Source organism: Vicia villosa, unplaced genomic scaffold, assembly GCF_029867415.1.
Source record: "Vicia villosa cultivar HV-30 ecotype Madison, WI unplaced genomic scaffold, Vvil1.0 ctg.000816F_1_1, whole genome shotgun sequence".
In the NCBI taxonomy this organism is placed as follows: Eukaryota; Viridiplantae; Streptophyta; class Magnoliopsida; order Fabales; family Fabaceae; genus Vicia; species Vicia villosa.
Window position 1 is genome coordinate 32,895 of NW_026705359.1, and position 26,014 is coordinate 58,908.

At 32.3% G+C, this 26,014-nt stretch overlaps 2 protein-coding genes across 2 annotated transcripts; both read right to left on the reverse strand.

Moving 5' to 3' along the window:
- Positions 1-639: 639 nt before the first annotated feature.
- LOC131631356 (probable protein S-acyltransferase 23) lies at positions 640-9,569 on the reverse strand. The gene is made up of 13 exons (XM_058902147.1): positions 9,089-9,569; positions 8,734-8,874; positions 7,815-7,927; positions 7,330-7,409; positions 6,147-6,310; positions 3,592-3,730; positions 3,382-3,481; positions 2,489-2,546; positions 2,043-2,120; positions 1,817-1,915; positions 1,501-1,579; positions 1,250-1,401; positions 640-987 (listed from the first exon to the last, which is right to left on the reverse strand). The coding sequence occupies exons 1-13, from the start codon at positions 9,317-9,319 to the stop codon at positions 799-801; spliced, it is 1,623 nt and encodes a 540-aa protein (XP_058758130.1). The 5' UTR covers positions 9,320-9,569; the 3' UTR covers positions 640-798.
- A 4,419-nt stretch (positions 9,570-13,988) lies between these two features.
- Positions 13,989-19,640, reverse strand: LOC131631358 (probable sphingolipid transporter spinster homolog 2). The gene is made up of 16 exons (XM_058902149.1): positions 19,176-19,640; positions 18,816-18,944; positions 18,627-18,728; positions 18,364-18,468; positions 18,170-18,245; positions 17,946-18,020; positions 17,553-17,655; positions 17,412-17,474; positions 16,660-16,705; positions 16,340-16,437; positions 16,075-16,151; positions 15,784-15,897; positions 15,386-15,505; positions 14,696-14,824; positions 14,525-14,603; positions 13,989-14,383 (listed from the first exon to the last, which is right to left on the reverse strand). Exons 1-16 carry the CDS (start codon positions 19,310-19,312, stop codon positions 14,238-14,240), a joined length of 1,599 nt encoding a protein of 532 aa, XP_058758132.1. The 5' UTR covers positions 19,313-19,640; the 3' UTR covers positions 13,989-14,237.
- Positions 19,641-26,014: the final 6,374 nt, after the last annotated feature.

Here is a 26,014-nt window from a genome sequence, read left to right on the forward strand (position 1 = left end):
AATAATATTGCAATGTTATTTATATGTATTGTTATTTTCTATATATTAGTAATATGGTATTTCTGTCAGCATCAAAACTCAAAACTCCAAAAATCGATGGACTTAATTCTTAGAGAAAAATCTAAATGAGGCTCTTATAGCACACCAAATAACTAAAATAGTAAGTTTTCATGAAAATGTGTGTATTTAAACTATTAAAAATTGAAATATTTAACTATTGGGTGAATTTTTTTTTTGTCACATTCTTAAAAAGCGTCTTTGGGTTACTCCTAGTCGTAGCAAAACCCTTCCTTAAAACATTAGCAATTAGGCTCTGTTTGGAAAGAAGAAAAAAAGTAACAAAGATAAATTTGGTTTATAGTGACCGAGCTTATAGTGGATGAATATAAGTTAATTGATAGTCAATTAACTATAGCAGATTGAATTTGTGAAACTAATTGTTAAATACTTATAAACATAAACATGAAAATTTTTGAATTAACTTTTTATTATTTAGGGTTATTTAAAAAAAAAGTTATAAAAAATTATAAGTTGGTAAAAATAAAATAAACTTGGAGAAAAATCTAAAAGATCTTTGTTGTGACGAAACACTTGCATTATTGGCATAAGTGAATGCAGTGTATCAAAATATGTGATTCCTGAGGACCCAAAATAAGTTGTTTTATTACTTTGTGCTGTAATTCAATGTACATATATCAGTAAATAAACTGCCTTCAAATGACTAATATATATCTGAATAAGAATCAATCAATCAAGTAATAATATAACAAAGGATGTATAACAGCAATGGAGACTGTTTTATGTAGCCACCTGCTGTAATGGAGGCCAGGCAATATCATCATCATCTGTATGGCCCAGAAAAAGAAAATCAACACAGTTCTTCCACCAACCATGATTATATGGATTCCTGAACCGCCCATCTGGACCACGCAGATAATCATAACGTATGGAATTTGCTAGTTCGTTTGTGGTCACATTCCGTGCTATCTGCAGCATTATTTGCAAACATGAAATTACATAACAATCTTCAAGTTGTTTGAGTAATGGAAAGAAACAGTGTGTGAGTGAGATGGTTGTGCACAATGTATATTTAAAATCCTTCAGATTTGGTAAGCATGACAGTATATAGCTTCCTCTTCTCTAGTAAATATTTAACAATAATTCTTTTTGGCAATTTATCTAATATATTGTTCACAAGAACCTCAGCGATTACTATTAAAAATTTGGCTGGTATGGTTTACGCAATTACCATGGATGCCTGTGTTACTGTTAAAGTTGTAGCTGCAACGACGACAACGGCGTCCATCACCAAAAATGCAACAAGACCTGGATTTCTTACTAACAATTGATGAATCCATGTTTCTCCTGCTGCTGGTAATGCTGGTATTGATGTCCAAATTCCTGTCATGGAAAACAAGGCTGTTATCTAGTTCAGGTGAAACAAAATATTATTCAGCTTCAATATGTAGAACATTGTAAAAAGAGCTCTGTCAGGCATACTATGAACTGCAACGGCGGCACTGACAGAAGACGTTATAGTTCCCAAGCAGATTAAAATAAAGAAATCCCTTTTGTTCCTCTGCAAGATGAAATATCAATTACGATATTAAGGCTCATATGCAATGTGGAAACGAAGAATAGATGATGTGGCTTTTACTAGAAATGTCGAACACATCATATTTTTTCCAAATGAATATATTCATTGACAGAAAATAAAACCCTCTTGTCATTTAAGACCAGGAATAAAAGAATTCCAACAAAAGAATGAATATTTCTTCTCTAGTAGGTAAAAAGATCAAAATAACACACTACTTACCTTCCCAACACAATTAGATATCCATGGACAATGGTGGTCGAACTGTTCCACGCAACGTTTACAAGTAGGGCAATGCTTAGATCGGACAGGTCTTATTATCTGATGATACAATTCAAGAAAACCTGATAAGTGATCACTTCTTTTGAGAATTTAATAAAATAACACATAAAGGAAGGTATCAACATTAGATTTTCAAAATACTCAAAAGAATGCACATGAAGTAAACCTTGCAGGTAGGGCAAAGTTGAGACCAGTTTCCCATCCAAACAGAGGAACTGTTCAGCTCAATATTCAACAAAGGATCCTGCAGAATACAACAAAGTAACATTCACCGAACAATTTTAAAACACAAGAAAACATAACATTTCTATATTAAAGTATTGATTGAAGTATAGAGTGACATATATAGGAATAAACAAACAATGAAATCATGTTATAGTCAATGTACTGGAAATATTTTGAAGTTGCATCAAGTATTTAGTTCAAGTGATTTTTTAGCTAGAGGACATCTAATTTATTATCTACCTCAAAGTCATTACTCAGGAAAGAGAACTTATGTAATATGACAGTTCTCTACTGATAAAATTTGGCCTAGGTGAAAGTCTTGTCTTGACAAGACCCATCACTTACAAGCAACATGTTTCAAACAAAAATCATGAAAGGGCTACATACCTCTGAATCGCTTAAAGTACCCCCGTCTCCCGGCCGTTTTATGTAACCTGGATCTCGTCTGCATATGATTTAAGGCAACATCAAAATGTTACAGCGATGGTAAGTTTAGACATAAAATCAAGAAGAAAATTCTGATATACGAGAACACATTTACGTGTTAAATAGCATTAATTGTGTATAGCAGGCGAATGTTATATTGTGTGCATATGAACAGAAAATGAAGTTATTAGTATTGAAGCAAAAAAAATGCTCCATCTTGCCAAGAAAATGCAACATGAATAAAAATCATGTTAAATGTTCCAAATCATTTTTACATTCATGGGATAGAGCAGGGAAAAGGAATTGAAAACAATACTGAAATGGAGAAATTGATTGTATTAGAAATCAAAGAAAAATAAAGGATGAGCTCTCTACAAGCAAACGAGAGTCGAGTTCTTCAATAAGAATTCTCTTCTCCTGCTTTCCCTCTCAGGTTGTAACAGAATTCTTAAGTCTGAAAGGTTATTCCCATCTCCTCCCCCATAACAACCCAAATGTAACAAACTTCCAGCCAGGCAGCTTCCCCATTCTCTTCTCTCTCAACTTTCTTTTCTTACGCTCATACACTCTTTAAATAATATGGCATTGTCCCTCTTAAAACCACCAAAACATCCCCCCTTTTATTCCAGCCTTTTCCTGCCCTGTAATGGCCCTAGTAAGCATCCTATCAGTTTCAGTCCTAAAACCAATTTATGGGTTCCTTAAAAACTTAATGGAGCATTCACACAGTAACAGGTATGCATCAGTAGAAGGTACAGCATCCAAAGCATATAATGTCACAAATAGGAAGTCAATATATTTATTTTACCATATCACACACAGAAGCAGAAAGAATGCATGACGCAGGAAATTACCTACTACACCTATAAAACATAATCAAGGAACCAACAGATGAAGAGAGAGCTATCCATGACCAAAATCCAACAACAGCTGTAATCTTTCTAAGGTTAGGAGCTGGCATTAACAGAAAAGATTTAGTAAAGGTAAGTAATATGCATATAATTACTCCAAGTAATGCGATTGTATGAAGAATATTGCAAATTGAAATACAGTTTTGAAAATACCTGCAACAACTGAATTGATGAAGAGGATCGAGAGAGAGACTATAATACACAATAAAATAGGAGCATAACCAATATCTGTCACCATCCCACAATAAAGTTTCCCGCTCCAGTGGCTGCTATGAGCCCGTTGTTGATTAGACTGCAAAAATATAAATGAACACTACAATCAATTACAGAGACAATAAGAGTGTAAATAAACTAAATGCAATAATGCATAGTACTCATACAATATCCAAAAGCAAAGTATGAAGGTTCAAGTTAACAGAATCATTATTCTCATTTTAATTTAGCGAGTTCTGCCAGATAAAAGATTCCACTCATTTTCTTGACCTCGCCAACATCGGAGGAGTAAAGAACCTCAAAGTAATACCAATTAATTAATCTAACTGTCTGTCAGTCAAAGGTAAAGGATACATAAAACAGTAATAACAATGAAAAGTATGCAAAAACAGATGAATTGATATAATTTATAAGTGTGTTGGTATCAGCCTACCGTGGTATGAGCCTATATGACATTAATATTAGTACTTCTATTATACAACAACAATAAAGTCTAACTCCACTAAGCGCGTTGATATCAGACTAACATGGTATGAGTCTACTCGGCATTAACATTTAACATTACTTTTATAATACAAACAACCAAGTTTTATCCCACTAATTGGGGTCGGCTACATAGATCAAATTATGTCACAATGTTCTATCAAAGACGGTATTTATATCCAACTTTGTTAACCTCAAGATCTTAATTAATAGTTTTTTTAATAGTTTTTCTAGGTCTTCCTCTACCTTTACTTGTAGGACTACTCTCCATCTGATCTACTCTCCTAACTACATAAACCACATGCCCAAACCACTTAAGCCTATTTTCCACCATTTTTTCTATTATAGGTGTTACTCCAACACCCTTTCTAATATTGTCATTTTGAATCTTATCTCGCCTAGTATTACCAGACATCCAACGCAACATCTTCATCTCTGCTACACTTACTTCATTTTCGTGTTGATTCTTTACCGTCCAACATTCTATCTCGTACAACATCGCCGGTCATACAATTGTCCAATATAATTTTCCCTTTTGATTGAGCGGTACTTTCGTGTCACATAAAACACGTGAGACCCTCCTCCATTTCAATCACCCAGCTTGAATTCGATGGTTTACGTCTCCATCTATTTCTCCATCATTTTGTAGTTTACAACCAAGATATTTAACCCATGTAGTAACATATGATCTCCAACTTTAACCTCTAAGTTAGAAACGCTTATCTTTTTGCTAAACTTAAATTCCATATACTCCGTCTTACTTCTGCTTAGACGAAAGCTATACGCTTCTAAGGCTTGTCTTCAAGTCTTCAATGTCTCATTTAAATCCTCCTTCGACTCTCATCTGCAAAAAAACATACATCTCAGTGCTAATGCGTTCCTTAAGTACATCCAAAACTAAAGTAAAAAGGTAAGGGCTTGGGATTGAACTTTGGTGCGATCCTATTATATGGGAAAACAGCCGTCTCTCCGCCCTATATCCGCACACTAGTCGATACCTCCTCATACATATTTTGGATAGTTCGAATATAGGCAATCCTAACACCTTTCTTCTCCAAGACTTTCCACAAAATCCCTTTAGGAACTTTATCATACGTCTTCTCAAAGTTAATGAAAACTAGGTGCAAGTCTTGTAGATCCATCTGATACCCCTTTCTTCTCCAAGGCTTTCCACAAGATCTCTCTAAAAACATTACTTCTATTATATAATTTATAATTCACCATCCATAATGCTAAAGTATGTTGCTTATAAGGATACCTTCAATAATTTAACAGGCATCCTTTTCACTTGTTGAAAACCTGAAGACTGAAATAGCCCCTTTTGCACTCTAGCACCGCTATTAGTCCAGTATACAGGGGCATCAGGCATTAGATATTTAAGCATCTAATACTCATTACAGTTAGCAGAAAGATGTTCCAATAATACTCAATTGGAAAATAATTCAATATTGAACAAATCCATATAAGCCAAAGCTTGATATTGAAATTTTAACAATTAACCCATTCTTTGTACATTTAACTATTCAAAATTCTCAATGCAAAATTCATGTAAATAAGCTTTCATGATTTCTTTTATTTATTTATTTATATGCCACTGATTTATTTTCATGTTTAGGAAAATGCATGGGAGGCTGTTTAACAGTGAATAGAAAAATCAAGGCAAGGCTCATTTTAGGTAACGTCATTTATTAACCGTAACTTTTGAGACAGTTCATTCATGGCACAGTATCAAAGCCTCTTTGATCAACGCAACCTAGACTTTAATCCATGTTTTCCCCACTCTTCTAAGCTAAAAAAGTTAAAATTCAGTAAAAGATTAGGTAGGCTTGGACATTGTCCATGCTCCAAGCCTAAAGGGCTATTGTGAACTGAACATCTTAGACATAAAAACCATTAATACGCCTTAACAATGAGATGTCATGTAAGTAAACCTATTATCTACTACTCATAGCAAATCTAATGCTTCTGAAAATTTACACAACCAATGGTTTTATCAATACAATGGTACGTACAAGGAAAGGGGCGACATGTCGATGACCTTTATCATATGCAAGCTGTACGGGAGTGAATCCTGCATTGTCCTTCACCATCAATTCTTCCTTTGTTCCAGCATGTACAAGCACAGCACACGCCTCTGAATGTCCTCTTAATGCTGCCCAATGCAACGGGGTACAACCTAAACCAGTTTTATTGAATATTATCTCATCAAAATCTAAAATAACCAGCAGAACTATAAATTAATAGCACAAACAACTTGCCTTTGAAACAAACAAAAAAAACACAAATGACCCCTTTCAAAAGTATTAATTAAAATATTTCAATCTGATGTGCTGATCAATAAGAACATTCAAGCTTTTATGGACTTATCATAAAATGTACATAATATATAATCTCAAATCAGTGCCCCAAACATACTCATACTGTACATGGGTCAGAAGCATCCTAAATTTTCAAAAGTTGTTCAACTAGCAATACAAGGCAGTAAAATTGAGTGCATGATATTTAACTTATGCATAATAATAATAATAATAATAATAATAATAATAATAATAATAATAATAATAATAATAATAATAATAATAATAATAATAATAATAATAATAATAATAATAATAATAATAATAATAATAATAATAATAATAATAATAATAATAAGAAGAAGAAGAAGAAGAAGAAGAAGAATGATAATAATAATAATAATAATAATAATAATAATATTAATATTAATATTAATATTAATAATAATAATTCAAACTAGTATTAGAGATGTGTTCATAAAACAATGGTAAAACATTTTCACTTTGAATAGTTTTTCTTTTTGATAAAAGCTATATTAGAATTAGATAGGTGTCTTGGGATAAGGAAACCTCAGACCGGAGCAAGAAAACCAAAACAAGTACAGAAAGTCATAAATCAAATTTCAGTAAAATAATCAGTCTAAAAGAGTTGCCCAATCTCATATAGCATATTTTATTTTTGCAACGCCTGTCTAATACTCAATACCAAAATTATCAATCCAATATAAGTGATCTCTATTCTAGCATATGATAGAATGATCTCAAATATGTATATTCCAGGCTGGTCTTGACCAAATACTAAAAACTAGACATACAAAAAGGAAAGGCTAATATGATATAGAGCACATAATTGAGAGCTTAAAAAAGTCAAGGGATATTAAATGCCAGCAGAATATACCATCTTTATCTTGTCTTCCTTGACTCGCATCTCTAAATAGAAGCAATCTTATTGTATCTGCATATCCCTTATATGCGGCCCTGGTCATAAGAACTTAAGAAACTAAGTAAAAGAAAATAACTTCTTCAACAAACATAGTTTGCAGAATGCAAAACCAATAGTTAGGGGGGAGGGGAATATTTAGAGTGAACTTCAACAAACCAACACAAGGCATTTACAAACCTAAAGTGCTTAACTCTTAGAAACGCGTTAAATGGGGCCCCATTCACTGGTTAACACTCCATTAAATTAATTGTTTTTTAAAAAAGAGAGCTATACTTTCTGTATTGTGTAAGCATTCTGTACATTGTGTACTTAGGAGAAATTTTAAGTAATTTAATGGGTGCATTAAAAGAACATATGGGGAAATATAACATTGACAATCAGTTACATTCAAAAAAGGGTTTCATCACCAATACATAACAATCAAGAACTTTGTGGCATACCAATGTAGAGGGCTCCTTCCATCATTATCGGGTACATCAAAATCAGCATGGTATTTTGCAACAATGTGATTTAAGAAAGCTGTTTGTCCATACTGGGCAGCAACATGAACTGCCTGCATGAACCAGTTAACTTTGATAAATAGAATAATACTCGCAAATGTATTCAAGTTTATTGAGTCTGTTGAAAATTTACAATGTATTTGACTGTGCAATCAAACAGAAAATCTAAAACCTGATTGTTGTCATTGTTAAATATTTGAAAACAATATATAAAGTGAAAATAAGATGCCCTTTTTGTAATTAAAAGCGAGAAAAAGAAAATCTCAAACCAAATAAGACAGGTGTTTTTCTCCAACTCTATATATGTGTGTGTATCATTAATTAGACTACTATGCAAATGAAAACAAAAAATAATTAGAGTTAAAACTACTAACATATAGGAATGCCAATAAAAAATATATTGATTAAACAAAATTCTTATCTAGCTTCCTTTTTCCAAATAGATATTGTCTATTAGCTAGAACAACTTAAATGCTTATACATCATTCGAAAAACTATTATAATTTTGATTAACTAGTTAGGTGAAGCTGCAAGATTCAGATATATGTGTATCAAATAGAGTGTAAAAAGTAAAATGTGGTATACAGTTGCTATTTAGGTACATAAATTCGGATGTTGGTGGTTGACTTCAGTTTACAGCTAGGAGTACCAGTTGACAAATGGCCACTACTCACTACTTCAAATTTGTGTTTGGGTTTAAATGCATGAATTTTAAATGGAACCCTTCCAGATTGGGAACATCTCTAATTACACAGAACAAGTAAACCCTCCTGAAAATGTTATGGAATCACTAAAACCATCAAAATGATAATTAGGCACACACACGCGATTAAGAATGTACTACAAAGGGGGGAATTACCCGGTATCCATTTATATCAGCAGCTTCAACCCGAGCACCATTCTCCAAGAGCACATCAGCAGCTGCAATTGATCCACGAACCGCCGCCCAATGTAAAGCTGTTTGTTGCATGTTGTCTTTAGCATTGACATCACCACCATGCTTCAAAATAAACCACCCAAATACAGTTAAATTAAAGATCATTCAGTACAACTCCATGTTATAAAAACAATCTAAGTTCAGCACACAGAAGCTTCCATAATAAATAAATCATGAAAAAAATTAAACTTGATGCATAAAAAGGCAAAATCAACTTGAATTTTACAAGAAAGTAAAAAATGCCCAATTTTGCTATGATGGATAAAAAAGTAGCTACCTGAATGAGATAGTGAACAATTTCATGGAAGTTATTGAGAGAAGCCCATTGAAGAGCATAATATCCAGTAACATCAGGAACAGAAACTGACGCACCGTCTTGTTCAACGAACGTTCTCAATTTCTGAAAATCACCATGAGAAGAGGCAGTGAAGACGTCGAGTATTTGAGGTAGCTGGTGGTCCTGGGGCTTGGACTCCGTGGAAACGACTTCGATCTCCGATGAAGCCATCGGAAAGGGAGTGAGGAGGAAGATGCTAGTGCATTCAATTATTGATGAAAAGGGAAATTGATGTGACGTTAGGGTTTGAAAAGGGGGTGGTAAATAATGGAAAAGAAGGTGATGTAGGGTGAAGGGGGTAGTTTGTTTCAGAAGCTTCTGTTGTGTTGCACTGATACAACCTCCCCCATTTCCACTCACTCCTCCATCTTTTCTCTATTCTATTTTCTCTTCTTCTAATCAATTTTTTGTTTTGTTCTTAGATTCCTATTTTTAATTCCTATTTATGATAATATTTGAATGAGAAAATACAAGTCACTCTTAATTTAATCTTAGATTTAAAATTCATAAAGAGAACTTATGTTAGAGAAAAATAAATAAATAAATAATGAATTTTAAAAAAAAATACAAAAAAAAAAACTTAAGAATCATCCCTCATGGCGCCTAAGAACAATTTTTTGAGTGTATGCGCCATCCCATGTAACGCCTTAGTAGGGGAAATTTAGGGTTTGTGTGGTGGTGACGCACATGTAGATATTTTGTACATAGGAGTCATATGAGGTGGCTTCTAAGTGTTAGAGTTTTTTCTATAAATATAGTCTCAACCCCCTTTCATTTTTCACATTTTATCTCCACTATTTTCTCACATTCTCTCTGATTTTATTGTCATGGCAGCTTTGCCGATTTTTAAGAGAGATGGTCATGTTTGTTTCTTAGCTGTGAAACCTCCGATTAAAATAAAATTTTGGAACATTCATTCCATGACCATCTGAAGAGGTCGTTGATATGCTGGTTAGACGGGGAGTACGAAGCTGGTGAAAGCATTCGACGAATTCAGAGACAGAGAACGGGAAAAATCGAACGTTGGTGGGATGAAGTTAAGAACGACATTGATGTCATGGTCATGATGCATGACACATACGACATCACTTTGATAATTGTGATATCGTAAAAATATTGTTGTATTAATGTATTTAATTTTTGTTCGTGTTTGTTCTTAAGCGTTATTTGTGTTGTTGTTTAAGCTTTGGTTGTGTTGTTGTTGTTTAATCTTTGTTTGTGTTTGTTTAGTTGTAATACCAATATGTTTCACGAATAAATAAAGTGTAGTTGATTTCACAAAAGATAATACAAATATAAGACATACAATTATTGTTTGGTGGAGATTGCTCCACGATTAGGACAATTATTTCTATTGTGTCCAATCTGACGACATATGCTACACCTACCCAAACACAACAGGAACCTCAAAAGGGGTAGGGATCGACAACGTGTTCAATGTGTTTGGATGGCGCCTAGGTGCAGAACTGACGGTCGTTATGGTTACGATAGACATTAGAATATTTGTAATCTTTTTTTAAAAAATTTATAAAGCATGTTTTGTCATTATTATATATTTCTATATTTTTAATTATTTATTAAATATTCAATTTTATATAAAATTAAATTTAAAAAAAAAAAACATATGCGCCACCCCACATGGAAGCCCTAAATAGACTTGCACTACATTGATATAAAACATAACATGTAAGCGTCATGGGGTGGCTCCTATGTGTATGGCAACCCCAAACCTAGTTATCCTGGTATTTTTCTTTTTTTGAAAACCTAATTTTTTTTAAAAACCTTATTATTTATATTTTTTTCAATATTAAATATCAATCATATAACTCATTATTTGTTATTAGATTTTTATGATAAATTATTATACAATGTTATTTGTGACTTGATTTTTTCATATAAAAAGATATATAACTTTTTTTAAAATGTATTATTGTTGAATTTTATTTTTAAAATTATTTTTTACTTTAATGTTTAATATTTTTTATAATTTAAATAAAATTTTAATTTTTTCTAGAATTATTTTTTAGAGCCGAACATTGATGATTAGATCAATGCATCGGAATTGTTTGAGTCTGCCTTAAATTAGTCACAAATCAATAAATCAATCTATTATGCTGCGCACAGCCGTTACAAATTTGTGGTAATTTTCTCACCATAAATCCATAATGGTTCTGTTTGGAAAAGCTTATGTATTATAGTTTATAAGCAGTGTTTTAAAAACCGAACCGGAAACCGGTCAGGTAACCGGTCTGGTTCAACTATTGAATCGGATATGTCATTGAACCGGTAAAAACCGGAAAAACCAGAAAAACCGGCGGTTTCCTTAAACCGGTGGTTTAATTGCATTTTTGTTTTTGTTTTTGTTTTTGTTTTTTTTTTTGAAAAATTGATTTTTTTTTTAACTTTTTTTTGAAAAATCTTTTTTTTTTATTTAAAAAATCAACAATAAAATAAAAAAAAATAAAGTAATGATATCATTGACGGCAAAGATGTTGCAGATGCGGTTGATTTTGTTGTAGATGATTTTGATGTTAAAGAAGGAGATCCCAACATTGGAAGAATTTTTCCTCTTTGAAACTAAATTTACTAGACAATGGAGTTATTTTGTTATAAACTATTCAATTAAATTATGTTGGAATTAGACTTTGTTTGTAATTAAACTTTGTAATTTTGTATTATTTTATTATGTGTGATACCTACTTTTATAATGTGAATTTAAATTATGAATTTGTGAATTTATGATATGATATTTTCAAAAAAACTGAATTTATGATATGATATTTTCAAAAAATTTAAGTGATTGTTATATTTTGTAGAGACTGAATTATCCGGTTCGACAAGTTTTATACCTATATAGTTTTGTTATAATGACTGATCTATTGAACCGAGTTATCCGGTTTAGTCATGCGGTTCGACCAGTGACCAAATGGTTCGACCAATAAACCAGTGACCCAGTACCCTCACCGGTTTGATGTCCGGTCCGGTTTTTAAAACACTGAGTTCATGGTACAATTTAGACATGTTTTGTAACGGTATTTTTATCACTAGCTTATAGCCTATTTTTCAGACGCTATTTTAAATAGCATTTTAGCTTATAGTTTATAGCTTATCATTTTTTCTTTCTTTTTTATCCTCATTATTTTAGCATAAACTCATTTTTATCCTTTATAATTTATTTTAATTTCAAATTAAATAATTATGTATTAAATATCTTTTATGTCATTTTATATTTATAAGTTACTTGAACCGCTAATTTTACAAAACATTTCAATTAATTTATCAGTTATTTATCAGTCTCAACCATCAACCCTAAGCTATAAATTATCCGTCATCAACCATCAACTATAAATTACTCCCTCCGTTCATTTTTAAGTGTCGTTTTAGAAGAATTTTTTTGTTCCTATTTAAGTGTCGTTTTATAATTTAATGTTATAATTTGTCATTTATACCCTTATTTTCTAAATAACTCCACCTCAAATTTTTCAATTAATTAATGGAAAAAGAGAGTGTATGATTGAATTTATTTAGAAAGAGAAAAATAAATAAGGGTATAATAGGAAAAGTAACTCTAATAATCCACTATCTTGGTTGGAGAGCTTTTTGCTAAAACGACACTTAAAAAGGAACGGAGGGAGTATCAGTTAGTTTATCAGTCAACCGGTATTTTTATCAAATAGACCCATTTATTGACAAATTATTCTATTGCATTTTCACACCAACAAAAATATAAGCAGCCAGCAGCATACACGAAACCACCATATCGGAGGACTCCTTTACTATATTTATCGTAATTTCAATTGGATAGTAATCTCTTTCTTTTTGTCGGATTATTTCTTTTAAGTTGTGTAATCAAGTTGAAAAACCTTTAGTTCTCTCGTTCATTTTATTAATGGTTACATAAAAAAAAACATTGAATTTTTTTTTTATACACAAGTTATTACATATTCATAGCAACATAGTTATTAATTACACTAAAAAAGCATAATCACACAAGTAGCAGCTGTACTGGTAATAAAATTAGCAGGATGATAGTTGAAACCTTCTTCAAACCTTTTTTTTCTATTTTGAATGTTATATGGTAGAGGTTGATAAACATTAGCAGGTACAAAGTTGAAGGGCTTGTTCAAAGCTCTTTTGAACCATGTATACTTATGAGTTTGAATCTGGTGGTTTTTGTTGGATCTTGGATTGTATGTAATTGGTGATCCATTTTAGTGGTGAAGAGCCTTTCATCCCAGAAGAAGTGGTTTCATCATGTTTGGATTCATGTCGGTGAGTGGTTGATGATCTTCCAATGTATTGAGGGAGCAAAAGCATTGCTGCTGTAGGTGCCATTGAGAAATGCCAAAGTGAAGTGATTTCATCAAACTTTATTGATACTTATATTATATAGAGACATGAGAGGTAGTGGTTGAGGATAAGCATAAAAGTCTGTGGGCTCTGCTATACCACTTTCTGAGAGGAATAAATAAATGGGATTTAAAAAACCATGGAAAATCAAAACCATTGACTGCCTCTGTTTCTCCTTACAGTGTGTTAACAACATAAATTAAGAAATATTTTTTGAAACTGCAACATGGCTTGGGTCTTTAGAACGTGTTCCTCTCAATGTATCAAGCGGGCATATATTCCTACTTTTCTATAGTGTAGATATTTTATTGAATTAAATCTTGTAGTTTTTTTTCTTTTACATCGAGAGGAGTTGTACTCACGAGCAGCATTGAAAAGTTCTGTGAACTTTTCCTTATATTACAGTTCATTCCTAAATAAATAGTATTATCTCTTGAATGAAATATAAGCAAAAGTGATATCAATCTAAAACATATTTGGAAGGCATATATAAGTGTAAAAAAACTTAACCATGATGATTCATTGGAGCACAAGCATTAACGTTATTTACAATACATGGCCAATATCATGCGCAGATAGCTTCTTGCATTATTTCATTTCCACTAAGCAGAAGCAAAAAGATACTTACACAAAAAAATCAATCTTAAATTATAAAACGTTAAACAAAGAATTAAGATAACTGCTATTTACTATGAACGAAAAAAACTTCGTGGACAGCCATCAAAAGATATCAAAAAGGTTAACATTCTTGGGATTGAGTAAGTGGCGATGTTTCTCTGGTCTTCTCTTCGAGCAACGGCGCAGTGGTTGTACTCGTCTCTTCTACTCTTGATACTTGATGCTCACTATCTTCATCAAATTTATCCACACTATGCAAGAATATTCCTGTGGTAGCAAAATATCACGACGACAATGAGCTGAATATGTTGTCTATAATAAAACTCCATGCTATTATGTGATGCTACAGCAAAGAATTTAGCAATGTGAATTTTTTGTATAAGATCAATATGGTTGCATGATACTTACCTATGAACCATATAGCAGCTGCTGGGAAAAATATTGTTGTTAGAATCAACGCGGTAGTTCTCCAGTTATTAATACTATCCTGTATATGCATAGAACACAATCAGAATATTGTATGTGCATAATAATGCATAAAATTAGTAAAATTGTGACTAATACACTTAAAATGCTAACCTGGACAACTCCGACGAGAGGTGAGGAAGGTACATCTCCAAAGATATGAATAGCAACTGTAGACATAGCCATTGATAGTGGCCTCAGACTTGGTTTGACAGAGTGGAGACATACATAATTCACTGGACCCTGAAAAGAAAATTGTAACAATATATAAGAATCATACAACATATAGCGAGCAAAATTATGCTTTTCGAGTTTTGACCATGTACACAAAATGGAAATGGTTCCTAAGGAGCAATCATTTAGATCATAAATTCAAATGATACCAAGATATCTTAGCTTGATTGTAAAAATATAGCAACATTAAATCATCATTTTGATATCAAAGTCATATTTGGTTGCTCATAAAGCAGAATTCAAGTTTGCCAAAGCCGCATTATTTCCCAATTCTGTCCTCGTTTGTAATTTTTCAAATCCACTTCTATAATCCTTTCAATAACAATGATTTCATACTCAAATAAATTTAACTACCCAACAGCATAGGTGATTTTACATAAGAATGCGGAAATATAATAATTCATGAAAAATGTTACTCGAGTATTTCAAGATTCTAACAGTTAAAAGATGAATGAGACAGAGTTGCTACAGTACTAATAAATAATAAGCATGTATGTATATAGCTTAGACATTATGTATTAACTATAAACAATCAAACATGGAGTTTTATTCACATAAAGAAGGAAGTACCTGAGTGGCAAAAACAAGTAGTTCGCCGATAGCAAAAAAAGCTAGGAAGCCATACATGCTTTTAAATACGAAGGCACCAAAACAAAATGCACCGCCAACGAGTGTTGTAAATGAGAGAAGCTGAAAAGAATTAAAAGTGGTTAGGATGGAGCAATGGAATTTATTTGCGAAACTTAGGAGGGAAATAAATTTATATGTTAGATACAAGTACAACTCAGGAAGATATTTCCGCAGAATTAACAGTTTAAAACTGTAAATACAGTTTACTCCTAACTTATATAAATCTTCAATATGCTCAACAAATAAATAAAAAAGAAAAGAAAAAAAACATCATTCGGAAATACATAAACATTTATATAAATGATAATAGACTCGACACTCGAAACTCAAATACCAACCTTAAATGCATTTGATAGGGTGTTATTCATGTAATCAAGAGCAAAGCCTCCTGCTAAAGTGCCCAATATTCCACAAACAATTGTAATCCCTCCAAATATCATATCTGCATTAGTCTGACAAAGTATAGTGTTGTTAGTAAAATGATTTTATACCAAAAAACATTGTGTTTAATTAGCAAATTATCTTAAGATATCAGGAATAAACTTATTTTAAGCAAGCAATAATATATAAATAAAAGAAGGGTAAAATCTTATGTACACGCTTGGTCATTACATGAAATAAAGTCTTACCATGTTATAGATACTATAACCAGCTTTAGGGCCCCAATATGAGTAAGCCCCTATGACAAAGTTATATGCTATGTAACCTGCAAATAGGCATTCAGCAACAATTAAACGAAGAAACATGGAAAAAAAAACAATATGATTGTAAAAAATGGTGCATAAATAGGTAGAAGAGAATGGTATATGAAGTTTTAAGAAAGAAGCTAGTCATACAGAGGCTTCTGAGATGAATTTAATATAGTTAAACATGAAGAAAACAGTTAATGCATACCTAGAACGTTGACGACGTAAACCTTTTCAGACAAAAGTGCTTTCATATCTTTCAGAAATATTGAGACCTGATTTAATACTTTGCATCTGCATTTTGGCCTGTTTGAGAGTCAACAAAAAATAAGTTTGTATAAATCAGTCACTTAGGGATGGATGCCACACACTAGGAGTTGCAAAAAATTAATAGTGATAAAAGTTTTAGAACAATTAAGGGATAATCATTTTCAGCTAGAGGGAGAAATTTTGTCCTTAAAAAAAGCTGAGAAACATTGACAATACAGAAACCAATTTGTATATCATGGTTAAAGGAAGTGTTCTCACTTGGAAGGTTCATTTGATTCGTTGTTTCCATTTGAAACATCTGCATCTGTCATCAAATAAGAGAACTTTGTTAAGCCCAACACAGATATTGTGAATCAGAAGTAAACCAGTAAAATAGTTCAAAGCCCTGTTTACATTCTGAAAATAATTTCAGTTTTCATTTTTAAAATATATGTTCATTTTAAATTATTAACAAGAAGATTGAAGATTCACATAGTGAACAATTGTGATAGAGAGAAGATAGAAGAGAGCTAGGAAGAATGCATCTCTTGAAATAATGAATCCCGTGTTTTACCATTTTCAACATTTCTGTAATTGCTAGATCAATTTTCAAAAATTATAAAAGAAAATGGTGAGAAAAGTATTGAATCTATATATTCTCTTATGTTTATTAGTTGGGGTGAAAATCAGAACATGAAATATGCGAAGTACATTTAGTAAATATGAGAATTACAAAAATACTGGAGATAGGTATAGAAAAGAAGAATCATAAATACTCCTAAAAGAAATATAACACAATATGAATTCAAAGGATCAAAAAAAAAAAAACCCAAGTACATTTAGTAAAGATCTCAAGTAAAATTTCTTGGTTTTTGTATGAGTTAAGTAAATATAAACTAGTGTAGTATATCCATTCCACCATTTTGTAACACAACATGCACATACATTTCTAATTTTAAATTAGATTTCAAATGGGGGATATGATTAAATGATTATATCCTGCCCAACTTATTCTAAAAGTATAATAGTACCTTGAACTCCCAAAGGAACGGTCTCCAATGCCGACACTTTCTTTGAATCAGAAGGGACAAAACCTGTATCCACAAGTAGTTTAGAGATGAGAAACAATCCCAGGGAACCACAATAAATCAATATGAGATAAAAATGTGCACCTTTCAACTGCAATGGCTTCATAACAAATCCCAAAATAGCAAATGGAAGCATCAATATAGCCTCCACCCAAAATGCATAACGCCAACCAAAATGACTTCCAACCTATTTATAAACAATAAAAAGATAAAATCAAAGGGCAATTCAAAAACAAGTTTAAAAAATGACAAAGGAGGAGAAAAATGCTGTTTCAAGTTTTTTGTAAACAAGCTACATACTCCTACTCTACTTTTAATTACCTCCGCTGCATAAGAGAAATTGTATATGAAATGAAGTTAACTTTTTAAGTTTTCAAAAAAAGACAGTTACTATTATGTTGTCATCCTTTTTTTATCTTCTCTTGTATGTATTATTACTGGAACATAATAATGGTATTAAACAAAACAAAAACTTACCAAACCACCATAGACATAGCCAAGTGCATATCCCCCAGGTATACACATGTAAAATATAGAAAGCCACGCTGTTTTCTGATACACACACAGTATAAGAAGGTCAGCAGCATAAAGAAAATAGACAGCAATCACAATACCATATAATAATCCAACCGTCGAGAACGGTAAAAAAAAAACATCAGTTAGTTTTACAATAAAGACAACTCAGAGAGAAAGAAACAAACCTGTGCAACTGGGGCATTATCATCAATGAAAGGTGCTGCAAGACTTATAAACGAAGCCTCACCAACACCAACGAGCCTAGAGAGAATAAGAAAAGAATAAGGAAAAAAGTAAGAATAAAAGATGGTTCTTACATTTTGTACTAGTATTATGCAAGTAGTCCGTAAAAAAAAACATAAGAGGAGAAAACACTTACATGCGGCAGAATGTAATGGACCAGAAATCAAAAGAAAGGCCACAACATAGAGTCGCAATAGTCCAAACTGTCAATCCAACTCCAATAAGCCTAAAAGGGTTTACACTGCAAAATATAGGAATAATATAACTATTAACATTTTTATTATAGATTAGATTAGGTGCATGTACTTGACACAGAAGGTCCAGAATTTTGATTATTGGGTTTATTACATAGATACTTATATCTGAGTAAGCTGATAAGACAACATAAAAAGTCATTACCTCTTTGAAAGAGATGCAAATATTGGAGAAGCGATAAGAAGTCCAACCATAAAAGCAGATGATAGAACACCATCCTCAAAATTGTTCAAGTTAAAATCACCCCTACACAGAATTACAATTAGCTTTCAGTAAATCTGCAATTGATCATAGTAATTAATCAACTAATTAAAATTTTAAAATAAAACTTACTGTATTCCTGAACCAGACTTGCAGATACCATTTGTGCAAGTTTTCTGATGTCCATTAACACCATTGCTAGCTATTGCTCCCCGGTCCAAATAATTCAACATGTTAATCACACAAAATATAGCCAGTAACCTGCACAACAAAATTAAGATTTTTCAAATTCACAAAACCATCACAAAATTTAAATTCAACTTAATCTACACCTACATTAGTCTAATATACCAATCATCAACAAAATTTAATATTTATTTGGGAAAAACAATAAACAAACCCTAAATTAATCCCTCGCATTAAAAGAAGCCCAAAAAAATCAAAATCATCTTTCAACACGGATCTAGCAACAAAAAAAGGGGAATTAATTACCTTTTGGGCGTAAACCAAGAAGTTGCAGGAATCATGGTGGACTTGTTAGCCATGTCTTGGACCACAGGAGATACGGGAATAGCGGAAGAAGGAGAAGAAGTTGCAGGCTTCGCTTCAGGTTCAGGTTTTTGTGCCATTGGAAAACTATATAATAAAATTATATTTTATTATATAGTTTTAATAACGACAGGTTTATTATTAAAAAAAAATAGAAAATCAAGGTGGAATGGTAGTTGAAGAATTGAAAATAAGAAGAATTAACAACCAGGTTGAAAGAAGAAGCTATGTTCTTCCTTCACCCAGCTGCTTGTTCTGGAAGTGATTATTGTTATTCTTTTGAAAATAAACAGAATTGCCAAAATAGCATAGTGGTTATATAGGAATATCCGAATATGAATCAAGGTGGCGGAGTTTGTTTTTTTTTTGTTACTCACTCTCTTTTTTCGCTTAATCTTCGGATTTATTTTAACGGTGAAGTTAGTTTGAATTATATTTATATGTGCATGTTTATCATTAAGCTCCTGATTTCTGAATTACTTATCTTTTGCCAACGTAGATTACGTAATAACAGGAATATCAAATTATTAGTTTTTATTTTAATATCTTTTATTTAAATTCAAAATTATTTGACCTAATCTTTGATTAAATTCTAATTTAAATAAAGGATCATTCTGTTATAGTTTTCTGGTTTTTTTAAATTGTTTTTATTTTCTATAACTTTTATAAAAATAAATTTTTAAATAACAATTTGAAATGAGAAATTAATTAAAATTTATTTTAAATATTTTATTACTTTGTTTATGCTTTTATGGATATTAAAATTTGATGATTCTTTGTAAGACGTTGTGGGGTAACAACCTATCCGAACCAAATATCAATAAAAGCCGAAATTATCTAAACCAAATTATTTCAATGAAGTCATTATAAGTAGGGGGACAGAGTGTCATCAAGTGTCATACTTAATAAAGAAATTTGCATTTGCTAATAAATAGGAATGAAAATAAGATGAGCACAGATACATTTTGTCAAACTTAATACACTTTGTCAAACTTAAATATACCCTACTAAAAAATCAAAGTATAAGTCAGGACATATAATTTATTATAGATTTATTTTTATGTTTGAATTTAAATTTTTCGAAAGTTGTTTGTTTGTTATCCTACTAAAAAAAAGTCTAGTTCATTTATAAATATGTAAATGAACCATTCAAATAATATTATAAGACTAACATACTTAAAAGACCAATGATACTTAAAATATTACTTGCATTAATTTATCTGAGCTTATTAATTAACATAAATTTTGTGAGAATATGAACTCATTTGAATACATTTGGAGTTTATGGCACAAGTGCTTATCAAAATAGACACTTATGAAAAAGTTTGCATAAGTTATTTTTCTAACAAAAGGTAAAATAAATTTAAATTGTTTTTATATGTACTTTAAATTGTTTTCATAAGTTATTTTTGAGAACTTATAAAAATAAGCTCAAAAATATTTATGAATGATGAAATAAGCTGTTTTATTAAGCTTTTTCAAACGGTATCACAAAACTTATGGCATAAGATAAGCTCAAATAAGTCAATCCAAACATATTTGTTTAAGAAAATTTATAAAAACAACTTATGACATTGTTCAAAAGGTGTTTTCAACTTATTTTAATACGTTCTCCAAGATAACTTAATGTTATTTTTATTTTAATTTAAAATATAAAATACAATATAATAATAATAATAAAGTTACTCATATTTATGGTCTAAAACTTAGTCTTTTTAATTAAATAGGCTTATAAAAAAAATCTAAGTCTTTTCTATTTAAAAAAAGTGGCTTGACTTTGGTCTGTGTAAGATGAGTCATAGGTCCCTGCTAATTCGCCTAGTCATAGATCGACGATCAACACAAGAATTGTTTTTTCGAAAAAATATGGAATACCTTGAATTTAAAGTATCTAATAATGTGGAGACAATTTTTTAATTTCAATCCAAAGGTGCGTCCATGCTCTTCTATTTGTCACAAAATTTATGACATAAGATAAACTCAAATAAGTCAATTCAAACAAACCAGAATTATTCAATAAAACTTATAAAAACAACTTATGACATTGTTCAAAAGGTGTTTTTAACTTATTTTAACAAGTTCTCCAAGATAACTTAATGTTATTTTTGTATTTTAATTTAAAATATAATAATAATAATAATAATAATAATAATAATAATAATAATAATAATAATAATAATAATAAACCTATTCATATATATGGTATAAGATATAGTCTTTTTAATTAAAGGGTTAAATAAATTAAACCCCCTGTCATTATAGCGAGTTTTGGTTTGGGCCCCATGAATTTTTTTTTTTTACATAAGGCCCCTTAGAAAACTCAATTCCTGGATTTACCATACCTCATTACCACACCTGCTAACTGGTCATCCAATTAGTGGCCAGGTTGGCATTTTTTTGCTGACTGGGACAAGTGTGAAAAATAAACGCTAGGGTTGTCTTCTTCCTTCCTTCTCCACCATCGTTCTTCATACTATTCTTCCTCCAAGGCTGTTCGTTTTTCTTCTTCCCCCACCGCCGTTCTTCATACTCTTCTTCTTCATTCATGGCTCAAAGCAACTCGTATGGTAGCAGTGTTAACTCAGCCGCATTTCCAGATTTACCGAGGTGTGGTTGTGATAGAGCAATGAAGATGTGGGTCTCCAACACAATCCAAAACCGCAATAGAAAGTTCTGAAAATATCGTAATGCCGGGGTAAGTATGCTTATGTGTTATTTGGCCAATTCAATGTCAAAATTTTGATTATTATTAAACATTTGTTCATTGTATTTTGTAGACTGGGATTAGCTGTGATTTGTTCTTGTGGGATGATGAAATCAGAGACCCTATCAAAGGGAATAGAATGATTCAACTAGATTGTAAGAAGTGTGAGATTCTAGAAGTGAAGTTGGAGACAGTAACAAAGAAGTTAGAGAAGTTGAAGAATAAGCTTGCAACTCAGACAAGTATTAACATGAGGTTGAAGAAGACAGCAATCCTTCTTTATTTTTTGGTTATAGCTATATTGTATTACTTAGTTTAACATGAAGTTGGTTGAATATCATGGGTAGCATTTGAATGTATAACCTTGTGTATTTTATGTCAATGAAATGAGTTATGTTTATGTGTAATTATTCTTGTGTATTTTATGTCAATGAAATGAGTTATGTTTAAGTGTAATCATTATGTTAACTAATGTGATACAAGCATTTCAATTGAGCAATAAGAGGGTGCACGATGCAATGAACTAAAATTCAGAAGTTACATAACTTGTGCACCAAAACATGGGCATAATTCATCAAGATACAAACTAGAGCACCAAAAGTGTGCAGAATTCAAAATACCTTACAAACTAAAATTGTCTTAGCAGTAAACATTACATAAGTGCACCAAACTTTTGCATATAAAAAAAACATCCAGTGCATATCATAACAGCACTAAAACAAACATTACAAAGCATATCAAAATAGCACTACAACAAAAGTGTGCATTACAACACATGCTAATTTCACTTCTTCTTTTTTGGAGTAGTCTTCTTTGGAGTAGTCTTCTTTGGAGTGGTCTTCTTTGGAGTATCCCTCACTGCCTTCTTTGGAGTAGTCTTTGATGCCTTCTTAGGAGTAGTCTTGGCTGCCTTCTTAATAGTATTCTTTGATGCTTCCTCTTCCTCAATGTTCATGCATATTGGTTGCTCAGGGTCAGAACCAGGACCTGTGAACGGTTTAGGTTTTTTGAACCAGTTCTCCTTTATCCTCTCACTTACCATTCTCCTTTTAATTGGTTTGACAACCATCTTTCCATTACCCTTGTTCATGTTACTTGTTGAGGTCTGACTTGGAACATGAGAATGAATGTCTAGTAGGCTACTAATCATATCATCAGTGATATCCTCAAACAATGTATCAGTCATGCTTTCCTCATTGTCTGTACCAGTCTTGCTTTCTTCATTGACTATACCAGTCTGGCTTCCAGCATTGTTTGTAGCATCCCCTTGACTTGCATCACCTTTTTCACTTGCATTTGGTCTCATTCTCTTCTGCATTAAAAAAACCAGTTACATTATATTCAAATAAGTTACATTATATCCAAAACCAGATACATGTAATTAATAGTGTCATTACCTTTCTATTCAATGCATTTGGATTTTGTCTTTTGCTCTTGCATGACTTCACATTATGCCTCACTTTGTCACACTTAGTGCATCTATAAGATACACCATGTAACCTTCTTCACCACTTTCCCTAATTCTTAGCTTCCTTGGCCTACTAAGTCCCTTTTTGTAATTAGGAGGTAAGAGTTCTTCACTTTCAATCTCAGGCCACACGACGGTGCCATTAATGGGACTAATAGCAGATCCATAGCACATGGCATACTTATCTCTTGTGTAATACTCATGAACAAAATCCTCTGGGTTCTGCTATCTAAACCCTAATGCAGCAACAACATTTCTACATGGAATACCTACTAGTTCCCAAAAATTACATGTGCAAGACTTTTTAGCAATGTCAACAACGAACTCTTGTCTGTTATAAGCATGAGTGACCTGGAATTTTTCTTCCATAGCCCAGGTTGGCAACCAATGTCCACTCATAGCTACCTCATTATCTAGTCTTTTCCTAGGAATAGGCATCACTTTGTGTGGCCACTTTTCTAATTTCAATGTAGAAGTACTACACCTATTCATCAGATATTTTCTAATCCATTCACACACAGTTAAAATAGGTTTATCTCTAGCAATTAAAATAGTGGCATTGAAAGACTCAGCTATGTTATTCATAAGTACATCACACCTAGGATAGAATGAAAACGCATGCTTACACCAAGATTTAGTAGGAACTGCCATTAGCCATGTCCAAGCCTTTGGATCTACAGCCTTCAACTCATTCATCTTTAATGTCCATGCTTGTTGGTATGTTGCCTTGGCTTCTCCCATCATTAAGTCTCTTATCAATTCCCCACCACTAAACTTCTTCTTAAAATTTGCATATAAGTGCCTTAAGCATAACCTATGTTCAATTCTATCAAACATCTCTTCAAACACAGCAACCAGTCCCTAAAACAAATGATGAAATTGACATTAGAAACGAGAATTGGAAGAAATTGACATACAAACATGGATAAATAAATTATACCTTTTGTTGATCTGAAATAAACACACATCTTTTATCTTGCCCATTATCCTCCATTAGCAACTGTATAAACCACCTCCATTATTCCTTGGTTTTTGTTTCCACCACTCCAAATGCCAAGGGGAAGTATTGGTCATTTGGGTCTCTTCCAACAACAATCAAAAGTTGACCTCCATACTTTGTTTTCAAATGGCAGCCATCTACCCCAATGAAGGGTCTACACCCATTTATAAACCCTTTTTTACACCCATCAAAACAGAAATAGAAAGACCCAAACCTTGGTTGAATTGTAGGTAAAGGCCTCTATATGTTGATCTTCACAGTATTTCCACGATAAACCCTATGCAACTCAGCTGCATACCTCCACAAATTTGCATATTCCTTGTCTGCATCTCCTTCAATGATTTTCTTTGCAATCAACTTTGCTTTCCATGCCCTACACACAGTTATCCCAACAGAATAATTTTGCCTCATGTCTTGGATTATGTCACATATCCTTACCTTGTCAGGGGTTTGCATCTTTTTGACCACAGCCTTAGCCACCCACTTTGAACTTGCACTTTTGTTATCCAAAACCCTAGCACATGCGTGGGTGTCTTTTATAGTCTTTATGGCAAAAGTATGCTTATGGCCCACCTTAGAACAAAGCATTAAAAAACCACATTTGGCTTTACATTCAACCCTCACTCTATACCCCTCATTTTTTACAAAGGTAATTTCTCTCCCATTTAATACTGTTCACTCACGGATGACCTCTCTAAAGTCATCTAAGGTGTTGAACTCCATACCCCACTTAAATTTGAAATTCTTATTAAGCTCCTCCTTCTTAAACTTCTCAAACCTAGGCCCCTTTTCATCCTCTGAGTTATCAGGATCAGAAGTCAATAAATCTTCACTAACATACTCATCTTCATCCCCTTTAGTCTTACTAGGAAAAGTCAAATAACCAGCTATAACAGGCCCCTCATTGACTGATAAATTAACATCAATCTCTTCAAAACCATCAGCAAGATTTGTGGTCCTTTCATCCTCATTGTCACTCAACCTTTCTACAATCTCTTCATCACTAACCTCTAAGTCAACACTTTCATTCACACACCTAAGATTCTTACTATGTTTGGATGCATCATGTTCAACAAACATTTTCCCATCTACTTCCATCGAACACGCATACGCAGCAAAATCATAAGCATCAAAATCACTCCTAATCTGGAAATAGTTAGGATCTATTTCCAGGATTTTCGTCCATAACCTAAATGAACCAACTACATAACCCCAACCACTTACTATGTTTTGAATGTAACTCTGAGTCCATGTTTCAATGTGTTCCCCAGTAATAAGCGTGGAAACCCCGCCTTTGTAAATCGTCTCACCATCTTGAAGCTTCACGAACTCGCCTCCATGGTGAAAGACAACATTAAACCTGACATTCAACTGGAAAAAAAAAGCAATGTAAGCCAACACACAAACATCAATGGTATCCCCAAGTACGTGACCACTTACCTCAGTCGATTTGACCGGTTCATCGTCATTTCCAGCCATCGCAAGTCTTCTTCACGTTCGTCTTCTCCGAGCTTCTCACTTTCCAATTTCAAAAAACCCTAATTATGTGTTTAGTTGTTTTGGGGGGTAAACTTAACAAGCAAAATCATTTACAAACCTAGTCAGCAAAA

Bases quoted from the DNA above. Each gene is read 5' to 3' on its own strand.
- LOC131631356 (XM_058902147.1), bottom strand. From the start codon at position 9,319: ATGGCTTCATCGGAGATCGAAGTCGTTTCCACGGAGTCCAAGCCCCAG. The intron at 8,875-9,088 runs GTAGCTACTTTT...TTTATTTTGAAG, and splicing joins TTGTTCACTATCTCATTCAG to CATGGTGGTGATGTCAATGC. The intron at 1,402-1,500 runs GTATGCCTGACA...TTTCCATGACAG, and splicing joins TGCCGCCGTTGCAGTTCATA to GAATTTGGACATCAATACCA.
- LOC131631358 (XM_058902149.1), bottom strand. From the start codon at position 19,312: ATGGCACAAAAACCTGAACCTGAAGCGAAGCCTGCAACTTCTTCTCCT. The intron at 16,706-17,411 runs GTACTATTATAC...ATTTGATGACAG, and splicing joins CGTTCCTTTGGGAGTTCAAG to ATGCAGATGTTTCAAATGGA. The intron at 14,604-14,695 runs GTTAGCATTTTA...ATGCATATACAG, and splicing joins CTCTCGTCGGAGTTGTCCAG to GATAGTATTAATAACTGGAG.